The sequence below is a fragment of the Scardinius erythrophthalmus genome (genome assembly GCF_964197995.2).
Source record: "Scardinius erythrophthalmus genome assembly, chromosome: 18".
In the NCBI taxonomy this organism is placed as follows: Eukaryota; Metazoa; Chordata; class Actinopteri; order Cypriniformes; family Leuciscidae; genus Scardinius; species Scardinius erythrophthalmus.
In genome coordinates this window covers 14,434,825-14,451,434 of record NC_138238.1, presented here as the reverse complement: position 1 = coordinate 14,451,434, position 16,610 = coordinate 14,434,825, and the positions used below count along the sequence as shown (strand labels likewise).

General features: G+C 38.1%; 1 protein-coding gene across 1 annotated transcript in view; it reads left to right on the top strand.

The window, feature by feature from the left end:
* mta3 (metastasis associated 1 family, member 3) overlaps window positions 1-16,610 on the top strand; it is a 37,011-nt gene that overhangs the window by 18,168 nt on the left and 2,233 nt on the right. Inside the window, exons 10-18 of the mRNA XM_081393097.1 lie at window positions 263-337; window positions 477-535; window positions 748-869; window positions 2,078-2,235; window positions 4,269-4,491; window positions 8,413-8,505; window positions 8,581-8,763; window positions 8,854-8,885; window positions 14,162-14,286. Of these exons, the coding sequence (XP_081249223.1) occupies window positions 263-337; window positions 477-535; window positions 748-869; window positions 2,078-2,235; window positions 4,269-4,491; window positions 8,413-8,505; window positions 8,581-8,763; window positions 8,854-8,885; window positions 14,162-14,286 (1,070 nt within the window). The remainder of the gene's footprint in view (window positions 1-262; window positions 338-476; window positions 536-747; window positions 870-2,077; window positions 2,236-4,268; window positions 4,492-8,412; window positions 8,506-8,580; window positions 8,764-8,853; window positions 8,886-14,161; window positions 14,287-16,610) is intronic.

Here is a 16,610-nt window from a genome sequence, read left to right as displayed (position 1 = left end):
TATGCTCCGCTCACCCTCGCATAGATGCGGGCCAAAAGTGGGGGCTCAGCCAGCTTTAAATTAAGATTTCTTAAATTCTTTGCGACCGTTTCATGCACGTTTTCTTGCGCTCAGCAGGTGCTCATGAATAATCATGCGTGTCTGCATGTGATTCCAGACATATCATGCTCAGACTAAATATTTCATGAATTCCACCTATTTAACGAATTAAGACAAGATGAGCTGTATCTTCTGACATTTTAAATGACCTGTTTTATTTCAGCTTCCTTGGAAGTCACTGACCAGCATCATTGAGTATTATTACATGTGGAAAACCACAGACAGATACGTTCAGCAGGTGAGCGGCGCTTAAATGCTTGAAAACGTTTTGCTGTACTTTTAATAGAAGAAACACTAATAATCTGGAAATCTCTTTCTCTGTTTGCTCTGACTGTTCTCGATCTCGCTTAGTGCTGAATGTTTATGACTTTGTACAGAAACGACTGAAGGCAGCTGAAGCAGAAAGCAAGCTGAAGCAAGTCTACATCCCCACATAGTGAGTGTGGACATCTTTAAAACATCAGCATTTCAAAGACCTGTACACACCATTCGCATGATTTAAATAGTCCTGTTTACGTCTGATATTAGGATCAGTCTCTCTCAAATGCATCTCCAGTGATCACTTGCGCTCAGGTTTCGATTTTGCATGTTTATAAACCTGCTGTAAAAGATTATAGTGTGAAATGTAATTTGCTTTTCTTCTCACAGCAATAAACCCAACCCTAACCAGATCTCCGTCAGTAACGGCAAAATGGCAACTGTGAACGGTGCAGCCGGCACAGGCAGTTTCCACACAGCCGGAGGCGGACGCGCATGTGAGAGCTGTTTTGGTGAGTAAGGACCCTCTTCGCCTAATTACAGTCAACACAGCCATCCAATCAATTCACTGCTTTTCCCGAAGGACATGTCACGCCTCCTGTAATCAATGGGGCTGGATACTGCATTTTCACCCTTTTATCTTCCAATCTGATCAATCAAAGCTTCCGCATCACAATCCATGCGATCTGCAATGATTAGTCTGGGTCAATATTGCTTTTTAGTAATGAACTCAAATTGGGGAGCATAAAAGGATTTAAATCCCTCTCGACAGCTAATCCTTTCATTGTGTTGTAGGACATCGCGTTATATTTCTTTTCTGTTTGCAATTAGGTTTCCATGAAAGTTAAAGGGTTAGTTCACCCAAAAATGAAAATTATGTCATTAATGACTCACCCTCATGTCGTTCCAAGCCCGTAAGACCTCCGTTCATCTTCGGAACACAGTTTAAGATATTTTAGATTTAGTCCGAGAGCTTTCTGTTCCTCCATTGAAAGTCAATGGACGGCATACTGTTCACGTTCAGAAAGGCAATACAGACATCATCAAAGTAGTCCATGTGACATCAGTGGCTCAATCTTAAGTTTATAAAGTGAAGAGAATACTTTTTGTGCGCAAAAAGTAAACAAAAATAACGACTTTATTCCACTATTCATTTCCTTCTCTCTAGGCCACGAGTGAGTTCACGTAGTGTTTTTGCGTAGCGCGTCTGTGTTGTACGTCACACGCATCACACATGACCAGCGTCGGCCAATAGTGAGCCTACGTGTGACGTACAACACAGACGCGCTGCGCAAAAACACTACGTGAAATAGCTCGAGGCCCAGAGAGAAGGAAATGAAAAGTGGAATAAAGTCGTTATTTTAGTTTAGTTTACTTTTTGCGCACATAAAGTATTCTCGTCGCTTGATAAACTTAAGATTGAGCCACTGATGTCACATGGACTACTTTGATGATGTCTGTATTGCCTTTCTGGAGGTGAACAGTATGCCGTCCATTGACTTTCAATGGAGGAACAGAGAGCTCTCGGACTAAATCTAAAATATCTTAAACTGTGTTCCGAGAAAGAACGGAGGTCTTACGGGCTTGGAACGACATGAGGGTGAGTCATTAATGACATAATTTTCATTTTTGGTTGAACTAACCCTTTAAGTGTTCCTTTTTTTCCTAGACAGCATGACTCACAAGGCATAGTTAGACCTGCATTCTTCTCTGTTGACAGGTGTACAGTCTGCTCAGTGGTACTCTTGGGGTCCTCCAAACATGCAGTGTCGCCTGTGTGTATCCTGCTGGATGTACTGGAAAAAGTATGGTGGCCTGAAGATGCCAAGCAGAGCTGAGGGGGTAGAGGAAAAAACGCCTCCAAGCCCTGCACCCAATGTAAGTACTGCTCTCAGTTTGGATCTGCATTGAGGTGCATACAGTATATAAACTGTTCAAAAGTTTGGGGTCAGTAAGTATTTTTTTGAAAGAAAGTATATTTACCCAGCAAGGATTAAATATGTAGTATTAAATTGTAAAAAAGTAAAAAAGTATTCAATTGATCAAAAGCGACAGTAAAGACATTTACAATATTACAAAAGACTTCTAGTTCAAATAAACGCTGTTCTTTTGAACTTTCTATTTATAAAAGAATCCTAAAAACAAAGTATCATGGTTTCCACATTGATAAGAATATGAAATCTGCATATTAGGTAAGGGTGGGAGTCTTTAAGCACCTCACGATCCGATCGCCTCATAAAAGCCTTTTGAGATGCAAGTGTTTAACCACTTAAACACGCAGTCGCACACAGCCGCATGACATGAGCGCTCTTCACAAAGCGCACTTGAGCACATGAAAGCAGCCGTCTGTTAGTAAGTGAGATTTGTGTTTTGAATATATATAGGCCTACTGCATTGAGGGGAAAACAATCCATTTAAAAGGGAAAACAATGAAATACTGGCGGACGAGTCTGTTAATTTTAGCGTAACATTAGGCAAAGCCCACGTTTCTTTAGTGCATTTCGTGTGCAATGAAGCCCGCGAGTGCCCTTCTATTTCATATAAATACTTGTTTGAGGGTTTTTGAGTGTGTGAAATTGGCGGAAAGCAGACTATGGCTGTTTCTAGAGCACACACCATAATGCCATCGCTCATCTTCGATAAAAAAAAAATGAAACTACTTACTACCTTTCATCTTTCTGATAGTCTCAGAACCATTGAAGAGAGAATCGTAATACATTTTTTTTCTTTCTTCTCCAACCCATAATGTGACGCCAAAGATTTCAGTAATGACTGCTGACAATTCAGCTTTGCCATCACAGGACTAAATTTACATAAAAAAATAAAAAAGTATATCAAAATATTTTTCAATTTTTTTTTTCAAATAAAGGCAGTCTTGATAAGCATTAAAGACGACTTTCAAAACCATAAAAAAATTTATTCTTATTGCCCTTATACTTTTGAACGGTAGTGTTTGTATAGGGATCATGTTTCAACACAGGGGAATATTTCAGCGAGCCGAGTAAAATACTTGGTTAATGTTTATTACCCTGCTATTCTACTGTTCATTATTTCATGTTTGTTCATAAAATATTAAATTATGCAACTTGAAATGTTAATGTATTTGTAATATAGAAAATGAACATTAGCCTAAATTAATGAATGGGAAAGTCGAATAATTTTTCTTTGTTTGTATATAACCATTTTGAAAAGTGTTACCATAGTGTCATCATCATATAAAATAATTGATATTCATCTTGGGAGCCAATAATTCACTGCAAAAAAACATTGTGGTCGGCGAAAAAACATGTTTATCCTGGTTTCAAATGAACCAAGGTCAGATAGACATCTGGAGGATTGTCCCATCTCAGAATTTAAAGGGTTAGTTCACCCAACAATGAAAATTCTGTCATTAATTACTCACCTTCATGTCATTCCTAACCCGTAAGACTGTCGCTCATCTTTGGAAATCTGAGAGCTTTCTGTCCCTCCATTGACAGCTACGCAAGTGACACTTTGACGCTTCAAAAAAGTTCATAAAAAGATTGTAAAACTAATCCATATGAATTGAGTGGTTTAGTCCAAATTTTCAGAAGGGACATGATCGCTTTATTTGATGAACAGATTGAATTTAGGCATTTATTCCCATATAAACATTGATTTCTTTTTGAACTTTTTGAAGCCTCAAAGTGGAAGTTGTGTAGCTGTCAATGGAGGGACAGAAATCTCTCAGATTTCATCAAAAAGATCTTAATTTGTGTTCCGTAGATGAACAAAAGTCTGACGGGTTTCAGGGTGAGCAATTAATGACAGAATTTAATTTTAAGAAAGCCATTATATTCTCCCTCTCGCTTTCTGTTGTTTTATCACTATCCCACTTTACATTGTTTTTCCTATATCTATCCTTAATTTCCTCGTCTGTCTCTCCATAGGAGATTCGTTCTCGTGGCCACGGCGCCCGTCAGTCTTCTCACATGGTTCCAATGAGGAACAGCGGCAGCCCCAAATCCTCAATGAAGACCAAGCAGGCTTTCCTCCTGCAGGCCACGCGCCTCACCAAGCTGGCGCGTCACATGTGCCGCGATCTCATCAGGCTGCGCCGGGCCGCGCGCCGCCCCTTTGTGCCCATTAACTGTGGTGCCATAAAGGCGGAGTGTAAGAGCTCTTTAAATTCCTAACTTCAGCCTCGCGTGCAAACGCGCACACACACCCACCTACACTGTCCCACCCGCTCTGTTCCCCGACCACACCTGTCCACATCTCGCTGTCATTCCTCCCCTCCATCTTCCTGTCTTGTACTGTTTTTATTATTATTATTATTATAATTATTGTTATTATATTTTATTTTGGTTTTTGTATTCTCCCCACCCCATTTCCAATAAAGACTGCCTGTCCTCCATATTTTGCGTTTCAATCATCTTTTCAGTTCAGATTCACTTTCCCCACCAACCTTATATTAAGGGTATGTTGGCGATGTTGTTTAAATTGAACATAAGCACATTTTTAGCACTTCTCTCAGTTTGTTGAAGAGAGTTTTGTATGCACACATTACACACAAAGACTGACAAGATGCTCTATTATGCTTGCTTCACCTTACATTGTAATTATACTTGAAATTAAATGCATATCATAGTCTGAGCCTTATATTTATTAAAAGCTTCAATGAGAGACTTGAAAGACTATATATGACATGGGGAACTGATTTGTTTAAAGGTACTTATTTTTTATTTTTTTTTAAATGTGCCTTTTTTCCTCTAAGAAAGATAAGCTGTTTTGGTTTTACATTCTTTTCCCCCTCAATATGATTCCCTGCACTCATGTTAGTATTTTTAATGCTCTCGGCACTACTATTGAAGGAAATGGGATATATTTTTGTTGCTTCTAGTTATTTTTTTGGGAGGATTTTAATATAAATTCGCTTTCAGAGTTGGATTGACGCAGTATAGGATTTTAGTGTGTAAGCGTATGCACATTTTATATGTAAATATATTTGTAAATGGTCACTATTAGACTGGTTTATGACCTATAAAGTCGAACGTGTTGGGACGTTCTCAGGACAGTTGGTTGTAGCAGAAGGATCTCTTTGCTTTTGCACTGAACAAACCCCCTCTAATGTCAACAAAGGATCTTTTTATAATTGTTTAGTTTATTTTCAGAAGATTTGACGCATAACCTCATGGTCAAACGTAACCATACTAGAAATTATACTAGAATTAGTACTAGAAAGTACACACATTCAACATATACATGTTTTTGCATTTTGCTCTTGGCCTTTTTAAATATCATTTGTTTATCCATTATAAAGTGTGCAATAATATTTTTTCTTTTTTTTGTGACTGAGATCAAATTAATTATTCCGATTATTTGTTACATCAACAGACGAAAGTACAAGAATTCTTAATGGTGCGTGCCAAGATTTATAGCCTAAATAAAGTCCCTGTCAGAATAATCTATGAAGATATGTACCTTCTCAGTGTGGAATGTTGGTTAGTGTACATGCGTTAATGTCTCAGCTTTAATTTTTGCCATTTCTACTCAACTGCCTCTGAATATAGACAGTTTCATCACTGATTGTACCCGAGAGAATGTTAATGTCCAAGGGCAAAATGTCTATTTTATTGAAGCAGAATGGTATAAAAAACAATATATATATATATGTACTATGATGTGAAATAGCTAACTGAATTGCTATTATGTGTGCAGCCAATCAGTCATTCGGTAGCTAACACTGACAGGCTGTTCAGAGGCATGCATGTATGTAATGAGATGATGAAGTGTTAACTCTTCTGTTGTGCTATTCAGTAATGCAAAAATGATGGACTATCAGTCTCATCATTGGTGCAGTTTATGATCTAATTAATTTGATGTTCAATAAGTTGTAAGGAGTCATTTATAAAACACTGAGTCATGCAATTGGAACAAGAGTAGACATATAGATCATTAGTCTTATTTGTTTCTGTTCTTCTGATTTTTAAAAGTTGAAGTTTGTCCTCTTTAAGAGTTTGCACACTAGTCTGTAATTTAGCAAACGGACAATTTTAAATGCTGAGGAAGTTGGTTCAATGGCGTCAATTGATTAGGACTTTGTGCCTTGGGAAGTGTTACGTTGGCACAGAAAGGAGAAATGGCACTAGACCCGCAGTTTCAAAGAGAATGATATGTGGTTTATGCAATAATTCAAGATTTTTGTGGGTCTTAAATAGTTACTGATTAATTTTTTGTCATAAAGCGCAAGCAAGTTGACGTTAATCAATGAAATACTAAGTTGGAATGAAAAGGAAACATCCAGCAAGCAATTTTGCCGCCCAAACACAGCCCTGACGTCTAGACTAAAACGAGGCTGAAAATTTAATAGATGTCTAACCATAGCCTAAGAATGCGCATAAAACATGTCAAAGAAATTAAACCAAACATCTTGTAATCACTGACTTTGCTTACATGATTGAATATCCTATATCTCGCAAGTTATTTAGCCAAAAACGACATGTAACCAAATTCAAGGTTATTTTTGGCTAGAAGTGGGTTACTTACAGCCGGACTATATCGGGTCTATAGTTAACCGAGACTCTGAAATGATGGCTATTGGTTGCTGGGATGCATCTCTTATATTTTTCAAAAAAATCACAAACTAAAAACCTCAAAAATATGCGACAAGCTTTGAAAACAAGCCCAAAGATGAGTTTACAGATCATGGTTGCCAGCTTTTGCTCTGAGGACAGCTGTTTCCTCTTGACAGGCACTTGTAAATAGGTCAGTTTTACAGGGAAAGAGAGCCAATCACCTGCTCTACATCCGTCCAATCACACGTTCCTCTCAGTTTTGCATCGCCCACCTCCCATCATGTGAAACCTCCATTCTATGCTTCCATTCCACCCCTTTCTCCACCCCAGACATGTCTGTATGTATCCCCAGCCATAAGAAGTTGTTCTGACATCTGTGTCCTGAAGCACGAGGGACCCGGGTGGGGGCATGCTTTTTTGGTTTGTCTTTCTCTTTTATTTTTCTTTGTGTGAATGTCTTGTGGGTAACCAAAACACAAATAAAACCATGGCTGAAACCATCCTGAGTCCTTGTAGTTTCATGTGTCTTGTGTACCTGTCCATCACTCTGTGGCACGCACACCGACAGGCCAGGCCGAGCAGAGCGTCAATCGTGAGAAATCTCAGACAGCATGGGCTCCATCGGCTCCTGCCGTGCCTTCATGACTTGTGTTTACATGCACACACTCATAAGAAGCTGCTGTGAATGCAACATCACATTTGTTTTTCCTCTGTCCAACCTCATTCAACATGCTGGCTAACCAGGTTGTGTTCAACATCTTGCCTGCCCATCAGAGACCGTGCATGAAAATCATGGAATAATCAAGTTTACCCCATCGAAATGTGACACAAATGAAAATGTGAATCATGACAGTTTAATAAAACACATTCGCAGTCATGAGGATTCAAAGGTGAAGAAAACTCTTAAGGAGAGTTTAACACAAAACTTACGGAGAACCTCCCTTAAGGCACAGGTTTCATTCGATTTAAAGAATGGATTTTGTGTCAGAAGATAATGCATCACTCAATTCGGCAAGTTTTTTTTTTTTTTTTTTTAATTCGATATATTGTTGAAGAGGTAAAAAAAGTGAGATAAGTACAACCTGAAGTTGTATCGGTACATCTTCAAGACAGTTTCTCTCCAAGACATCAAGAAGAACTGCCTGAAGAGAATGGCTTTAAACAACTTCTGACTCCTCTGGAGTTTTAATGAATTTTAAACGAACCGAAGAAAGTTGGAGTGATTTTAATGGGTTCATTGCGTCCAGATCAATACCCCGGAGTTCAGCAGAAAGATTATATTCACTAGGGCCTAAAGAACGAACAGTGGAGAAAATGAGATTTGACTCTTACTTGCTGCTCCCATGAAAATGGTTGTCTGGTCAGAAAGATTAGTCACTGTGTATCACCGCAACATCCATCAAGCCGGCCTGTTCAGTTTGCCTCATGTTGGTGTCTAAGTGTGAACGTCTCTTTCTTGCTCTTTGACTTGCTTCTATCTCCGTTTGTCTGTTCTGTACTGCCCGTCGATGAATAGATATGATCCGGGTGTCAGAGGGCATGACAGGGCGACCTATGAAGCCCAAATCCTCCCCGAGGAGCACCCTGACCAGCGTCTTGCAGTACCTCGGTGAGCCACACAACATTAGAGCTGTATCCACTGGGATGTAACTCTCGGATCACACTGAATCTGCTGTCATTTCAGAGTCTCGTCCAGCAACTCACGTTCAGCGGCCTCACCGCACCCCTGGCCTACAGGTGCAGCCCCCACGACGCCTGCTGTCCTCTCTTCCCAGCCATGGCCCGCTTGGCATATTGGGAAAACGGAGCTACCATCACCACAGCCGGGTTGAATCCGCGGAGAGGAGGGCCGGTGCTCCAGGACAAGGTGGGTTTACAATTAAAATGCATGCTTGTATAATATTAAAGATGGATGTCATTATAACATGCTAATCCACACCTGTTTTTTTCATGCTAGAAAATCCAGCTCATATTGTGGGATCCATTCTGGTAAGTAAAAATGACTGGATTCACCGGTATCACAAAACATTACATTTTGCGGTAACGCTTTATTATACAGTGTCCTTGTTACATGTTACATGTACTTACCATAGTAATAACAGTAAATTATGCATAATTACATGCAACTAACCCTCAACCAAATCCTAATCCTACCATAACCCTATTGTAAGTACATGTAGTTGCTTAATATTACTCATTACTTAATTATATAATAACACTGTAACAATGACACCTTAATATAAAGTGTAACCCATTTTGCCTAGTTTTTATTTGTTTTATTTATTTATTTGAAATGGATAAGTTGGTGAAAAAGTTACTTTTTTATTAAACTAAAATAAGATGTATTTGTATAATTTTTATTGAATAAATCCCATACTTCTATTTGTGCTATTATATATGCATGAAGATGATCAATGGGCTTTATGCACAGCTGCACTACTTCCTGAACTTCAGGCAGGTCCTCTGTTTCCTGTCTGACATTATTGGACAAACTGATTATTCCAGGTGGTCAGGCACACCTGGATTATCCTGTTTTCGGTGGAAGGCCATAGTAATCGATTGTCGAGTTCACGCGCGTGATCATAGGCACTAAACCTATGCGCGTGAACTCGACAATCGATTACTATGGCCTTCCACCGAAAACAGGATGTAAACAGAGGTATGAGCGCTGGCTGAATTAACTTCATTTTTATTAATATCTCTAACATCTACTGCAGTCAGATTCACCCGTGTTCACTCGGAAGGAATCACTCACATTTTCTGTGCACTTGTAATGACACTTAAAGGATGTTAAGAGGCTAAAAAGCAGGCTTACTACTTGCCCCATTGAAGTCAATAGGGTGCAAATTTTAAAAATAGAATAACTCGGTGTAGGCAACACCGATTTTTGTCGTTGTTCTCTGTATTGACAGCACTCCAAATTTACAAAAAAATGAGCTCAATGTTAAAATTGACCGGAGTTCTCCTTTAAGGACAAAGCTGGAAAAGTTGGCTGCCTGGATAATTATAGACCTATAGCATTGGCCATAATCTTATCCAAGGTAATGGAAAGAATCCTCCTTGATAGAGTGAGTGGGTATATCTCTTCCCTGGATAATCAGTTTGGATTTAAGCCAAAACATGGCACAGACATGTGTATTTATGCTCTTAAAGGAGAACTCGGCAACTCTAGCGAACTCTAGTCACTTCTTCGCTGATTTTCCCTTTTGTTGTCGCATGTTTTCCCCACGAGCTCCCCCTACAGCTGTGGTGGGGCGTATATTTCACAACACAGTCGTAAAAAACTCACTTGCGGCGGCCTCCTCCCCTTCTCTACCGCTGCTCATGTGCGTTTGTTTTGATCGGAGCAAGCCAACTGTATCGCGTGGAGCTATGTCTATCGAGGTGGGTAATCTGGTAATACATCATACATGCGTGTGTGTTTATGTCGAATTGCCGTAAAGCGATTTGTGTTTCGCGCTCGTTCTCGTTCTCGCTTTCGCTTCTCACGAGACTTCCAATTTCTATCTTGCCGGGACGGTAGTGAACAAGTTGCAAGGTTGGTTTTCCGCCTGGGAACGCTGGGGGGAGCGGGGAAAGTCACCAATATCACCAGAACAGGTTGTTTAACCATCCAAATGATTTCTAGACAGTTTTATTAAGTTAAAAAAGCTACCAAGTTCTCCTTTAAGGAAATAGTGAATTTGTATAAGGCTAAAAATTCCACTATTCTCAAGTGTTTTATTGATGCCTCCAAAGCATTTGATCGAGTGAATCACAAACAGCTTTTTATTAAGCTACAGTAAAGGGGAGTGCCTGGGTATATTGTGAGGGTTCTTGCCTATTGGTATGCCCACCAGCATATGCATATGAAATGGGGGGGTAGCATATCTGCCCCCTTTAGAGTGTCCAATGGTGTTAGGCATTGAGGAATTTTGCTCCCTGTCTTTTTTAATTTATGTATGGATAAACTGTCAAGGAGACTTAATGGTTGCAACACTGGCTGTATGATTGGTGGCATGCTGGTGAATCATCTTATGTATGCAGATGACCTTGTTACTTTTACACTGTAAAAAATTTCTAACCCTCCGAAATCAAAAATTTCAAGTGACCGATAACATCTAAATTTTTCAACTGGCCCAAGTGAAATTCTTGTTGCAATAGTCTGTTAACATTGGCTCAATGAGAAATAATACGTCAGACTAATTGAAAAATGTAGATGTTATCGGTCACTTGAAATTTTTGACTTGGGGATGTTTTTTTTTTTACAGTGTAGTCCGAGTAGTGCTGGGCAGCAGGAGCTTCTTAATATATGCTCTGACTATGGGGTGGAATTTTATATAAAATACAATTCCAGCAAAAGTGCTGTTTCAATATGCAGAACGAAACAGGATAAATGGCTCAATTTTCCTGTGTTCATTCAAGCCAATAATTGTCTTGAGGTCTGCAAAAAGATTAAATACCTTGGTCATTGTATTGCAGATGATATGAATGATGATGATGACATATACAGACAGTGTTATAAGTTATATGCACAGGCAAACACCATAGCACGTAAGTTTAGTTACTGTTCTACTCAAGTCAAGTGGCTCTGTTCAAAGCTTACTGTACACCACTCTATACTGCCCATCTACGGTCTTCTTAAAAAAAAATACAGCATGCAGAAGTTACAAGTTGCCTACAATGATGCAATGAGAATTTTACTCAAGGTTCCCAGAGGAGGGAGTGCTAGTCAGATGTTTGTATCTGTAGGAGTAACCACATTGAAAGCACTTTTAAGAAATTTGATGTTTAAGTTTATGTAACGTCTGGATGAGTCTACTAACTATGGAAGCTTGTTTCCGCCACAGAATAAAACATTTTAAGAGATAATTGCGACTTTTTATCTCACAATTGCGAGTGTACATCTCGCAATTCTGACTTTATTTCTCAGATTTTTGAGATATAAAGTCAGAATTGCGTGAAATAAAGTCGCAATTGCGTGTTATAAAGTCAGAATTGCGAGATATAAAGTCAGAATTGCGTGAAATAAAGTCGCAATTGCGTGTTATAAAGTCAGAATTCTGACTTTTTTTCTCGCAATTGCGACTTTATATCACGCAATTCTGACTTTATAATATGCAATTGGGAGATATAAAGTCAGAATTGCGTGATATAAAGTCGCAATTGCCTGTTATAAAGTCAGAATTGTGAGATAAACTATTCCGAGGTAAAAAAAAAGGCAGGCTTTTTCCCCTTAGAATTGGACTTTATATCTCACAATTGTGAGTTTATATTTCACAATTCTGAGAAAATATGTCAGAATTGCGAGATATAAAGTCGCAATTGCGTGTTATAAAGTCAGAATTGCGAGAAAAAAAGTCAGAATTCTGACTTTATAACATGCAATTGCGACTTTATATCTCGCAATTCTGACTTTATAACACGCAATTGCGACTTTATATCTCGCAATTCTGACTTTATAACACGCAATTGCGACTTTATATCTCGCAATTCTGACTTTATAACACGCATTTGCGACTTTATTTCACACAATTCTGACTTTATATCTCGCAATTGTGAGAAATAAAGTCAGGATTGCGAGATGTAAACTTGCAATTGTGAGATAAAAAGTCACAATTATCTTTTTTTTTTACCTTTTTTTTTTTTGTGGCGGAAACAAGCTTCCATAACTAACAGTATTCATGGTGGCACTCTCACACCCCTTAGTGAGCTGCTCCAGGTACACATCCAGACTGAGAGTGCATTGGCTGAAATGTCTGTATGTATTTTAATTCTTGTATTTGCTTTTTCTTATTGTTTGTTTGCTTGTTTGTTTTGTTTGTTTTTATTTGTCCTGTCTTGCGTGGCTTTTGGACATGAGTCTGGCAAATAAACTGAATTGAATTGAATATAAGCTGACTGCTTGTTTTGTTTTGTTTTGCTTTGCTTTGCTTTGCTTTGCTTTGCTTTGCTTTGCTTTGGTGTGTGTTTTGTTTTGTTTTGTTTGGTTTGATTGTTTTTTGTTTGTTTGGTTGTTTTTTGTTTGGTCTTAGTTTGGTTGTGTTTTGTTGTTTTTTTGTGTGTGTTGTGTTTTGTTTAGTTTTGTTTGCAAAATAATTCTAAAGATGAGTTGGTATGTCCAAACTATTGATTGATACTTGTCTCACTACCTAGACTGAAGCAAGAAGGACTCTAGGTATTACCATGTGCTTTCATTAGACTGGAAAACAATAACTTCTCATTTGTGTTGATGAGACAAATTGTACATTTTTAGTTTTTAAAATTGTACATTTCGCCTAGTTTTTATTTGTTTGTTTTTTATTTGAAGTGGATAAGTTGGTGAAAAAGTTACTTTTTTATTAAACAAAAATATAAGATGTATTTGTTTTAATTTTATTACATAAATCCCATACTTCCATCTGTGCTATTTCATAAGCTGACTGTTTTTGTGTTGTGTTGTGTTGTGTTGTTTTGCTTTGGTGTGTGTTTTTTTTTTTTTTTTTCGCAAAATAATCATAAAGATGAGTAGGTATGTCCAAACTGTTGATTGATATGTGTCTCTCTACCTAGACTAAAGCAGGAAGGTCTCTAGGTATTATAGGCTTTCATCAGACTGAAAGACAATAGGCTAACTTACTAGCATTTGTGTTGCTGAGAGAGAGATTCCATCTTGTAACACATTCAAATGCAGATATTGTTGATGCTGTGAATTGGTTCAGGTGACAGCTTCAATCTCCAGCCTCTGAGTTTTCCCACTGATTATTGCGGCTGGGTAAAAATGGAAATGAGAAGTGAGAGATGGCAAAATAAACACAAAGGCAGTCACTGTTCATCAGTGAGATGAATAAAGTATATAGTGGACGGATCTTCACCTCATTATTGGCCTGTGAATTCTAAAAGAAAAATATTAGAAGTTGCTGCATTATTCTGCTTATTATATGACTACTTAAAATAATCAAATAAATAAATAAATGCATGGGCAGTAAATATTTTAATTTTTAATAATTAAAACAGTAAAGCTTTCAATAAGAAAAAGTCCATTTCAACACAGAAAAAAATCGATGTAATATATAAATGTATTCTTTTTTATTTCTAATATGCTCTCTCAACTTAGTTTTATAGATTTTTTTTGTATTGCTTTAACGAGAGTCTTGAGCTAGGCATCAATCATATGTTTAATGTTCTCTATAAAATTGATACTGAGTCCTTTGAGGTCATTTTGACTTTAGTTGGTAACTCTTAGAGTATCAATGTTTAAAAGTTTTGGAAGTAGTTTAAGATGCCCATTTCCTTTGCTTTTTTAGCAGCATAATGGAAGCAGCACTGGTGGCTCTAACCTTCGCGCCGGTGGCCTGATGCTCCGTAAGAGACGACCCAACTGGATCGATGCCCCCGATGACAGCTTCTTCCTGGTTTCCCGAGAGACGAGGTGTGCAATCCGAACCTTGCTGTCCATTTTGGCACCATTTCCCATGGCATCGCACTCCTCAAACCTAAACTTGTTCTGCCTTGTTCACTAAGAGACACTGAAATACACTGGCCCGTACATAGATCTTAGAGACGAATTTAATAGAAAACAGCAGGACAGACACACTCCATGTCAAAAAGGAAACCTTACCTTGTTCTTTCATGATTGGCACCTGCAGAGATTATCCCCGGAGATGGCATGACACATCTGATTAGGTTTCCATCATTTTGATTCAACCTTCACCTAAGAGTGACTGATCTTGGTGACAGGATTGGCACATGTGTAATTACTGCATTGGTCATACCCAGTGACAGTGGCGGGTACGAGGGTCTAAGCCAGAGTTGTCAGTGTAGGAAATGGGCCAGTCAATCTCAGACGTCAGGGACAATTTTCCAATAACAAAGATCCTATAATTACCAATACCCATGATCCCATTAATCTGTGGTGGCATGGAGAGACAACTGAAAACAAATTATTTTTGATGCAGATTGAGGTTAGTTTTAATCCAGAGAGATGAGACTCCACAGGTAACTTAACACTTCACAAACACACATACGCTACCAGTCAAAAGTTTGAGCACACAAGACTGATTTAATGATTCTCATTATCCTAAAACCAGTCGTGCTTGATAAATGTTAAATGCTTGAAATCAGTTTCCTAGACACATTTGATAAAGATTAAATTTTGCCTAATATTTTTATGTATTTATTTATTTGAAATGGGTAAGTTGATGATTTATTTTCATATTTTATGAAAATAAAATATAAGATTTATTGGTTTAACTTAAATTCAATGAAATCACTTACTTCCATTTTTGTTATTTCATAGTTATCCTACCTTTTTGCTTTGATTTTTGGTGTTTTGTTTTATGTTTTTAGTTTAGTTAAGTGTGTCCAAACTTTTGATTGCTGGTGTACTTGTCTCACTACCTTGCAGAGATACGCATATTTTTGTGAATTGTCTTTTTTTATGTCCGTATAACAATGTATAGGCATAACAAAATCTATCAGCAGTGTTATTTAGACTGAAGATGGTCTCCACAGCCATCCTCCATCAATTCACAGCAATGTGGAGAAAAGATTAGCTTGATATTTGCTTTTAATTCTCAGTCAACTGAAATGAAATTAAAAAAGGATTAAGATTTTTTTTTTTTACCAAACATGTAAGACTGCATGAATTTTACACATTCACATGCTAATGATTGAAATCCCTGTTTGCAGTGAGTTTAAAGTACAGACTGGATGTGAAGTGTGTCTGAAGTTCTAGTTACATTCAAATTAAACTAAAGTTAATTAATTACAAATAAAGATAATTATTTGTAGCAGGGGAAATTGGACACGATTTGCCCTGTTGTATCATGGATCAAAGTGTTTTTTATCTACTTTTTAGTGACTGTTTGCTTGTCTCGTTTTGTTGCTGCAGCTGTTAGACACCTGACCATGGTAAGATCGCACGCACCGTACACAAAGGCTAAACCACATTACCTGTGGAGTCTTGCAAAATGTATGATATGTATAACCAAAAGAGACACTCAATTAACCTGTACACTTAATATGAAGCGCCATCCTGGTGGCTTTTGACACCTCAACCTGCAAAATGTGTGTTTATGCTTAATGTGGATCAGATAAATAGAAGTCAGATAGTCATAATAGTTCACCCACAGCAGCAAGGGGTTTGGTTTGAACATCTTTGGCATTGAGAAGTAGATGTGAGCTGAAGCTTGAAGAAAAATGCCTCTCCATTACAGCCACATCCATATGAGCCATGACTTGCACAGCTCCCTATGGCCTCCAGCACTGGAGCGGATGCTAGGCTAAATTTAGCGCCCCTGCTCTGAAAGATTAGCCTTTAACAAGGCAGGAGACCCAGAGACAAATTGGATCGGGTCTGTGGCTGAGCCTGGTTCTCTTGCGGTTTTACACCATCATCACACTCTGTCAGGAGTCTCTTTCACTGAAATTGCAATCAGTTCTACATTCAGATGTTGGAGTTGATGTTAAAATAGATGGTAAATATGAAGGTTTCATCAACTGAAACCTGTACATTTGAACGTTTCTCACTATATAGTATTTGTAGCGTTAAATGTTTGCATTTGCTTTGCAAAAGAACTGATCAAATCCATCAGTGCAAAAGCATGCAGCCTAAACACAGTTATATTGAGGCCGTGTGGTGTTAATTATATGTCTTTGTGCTAGTTTAGTGTCATTTAGAAAGTAAACAGAGATGCTGTAAATGCAAGCACACGTACACAGTATGTGGATTATGGATTGTCATTATATATTTCT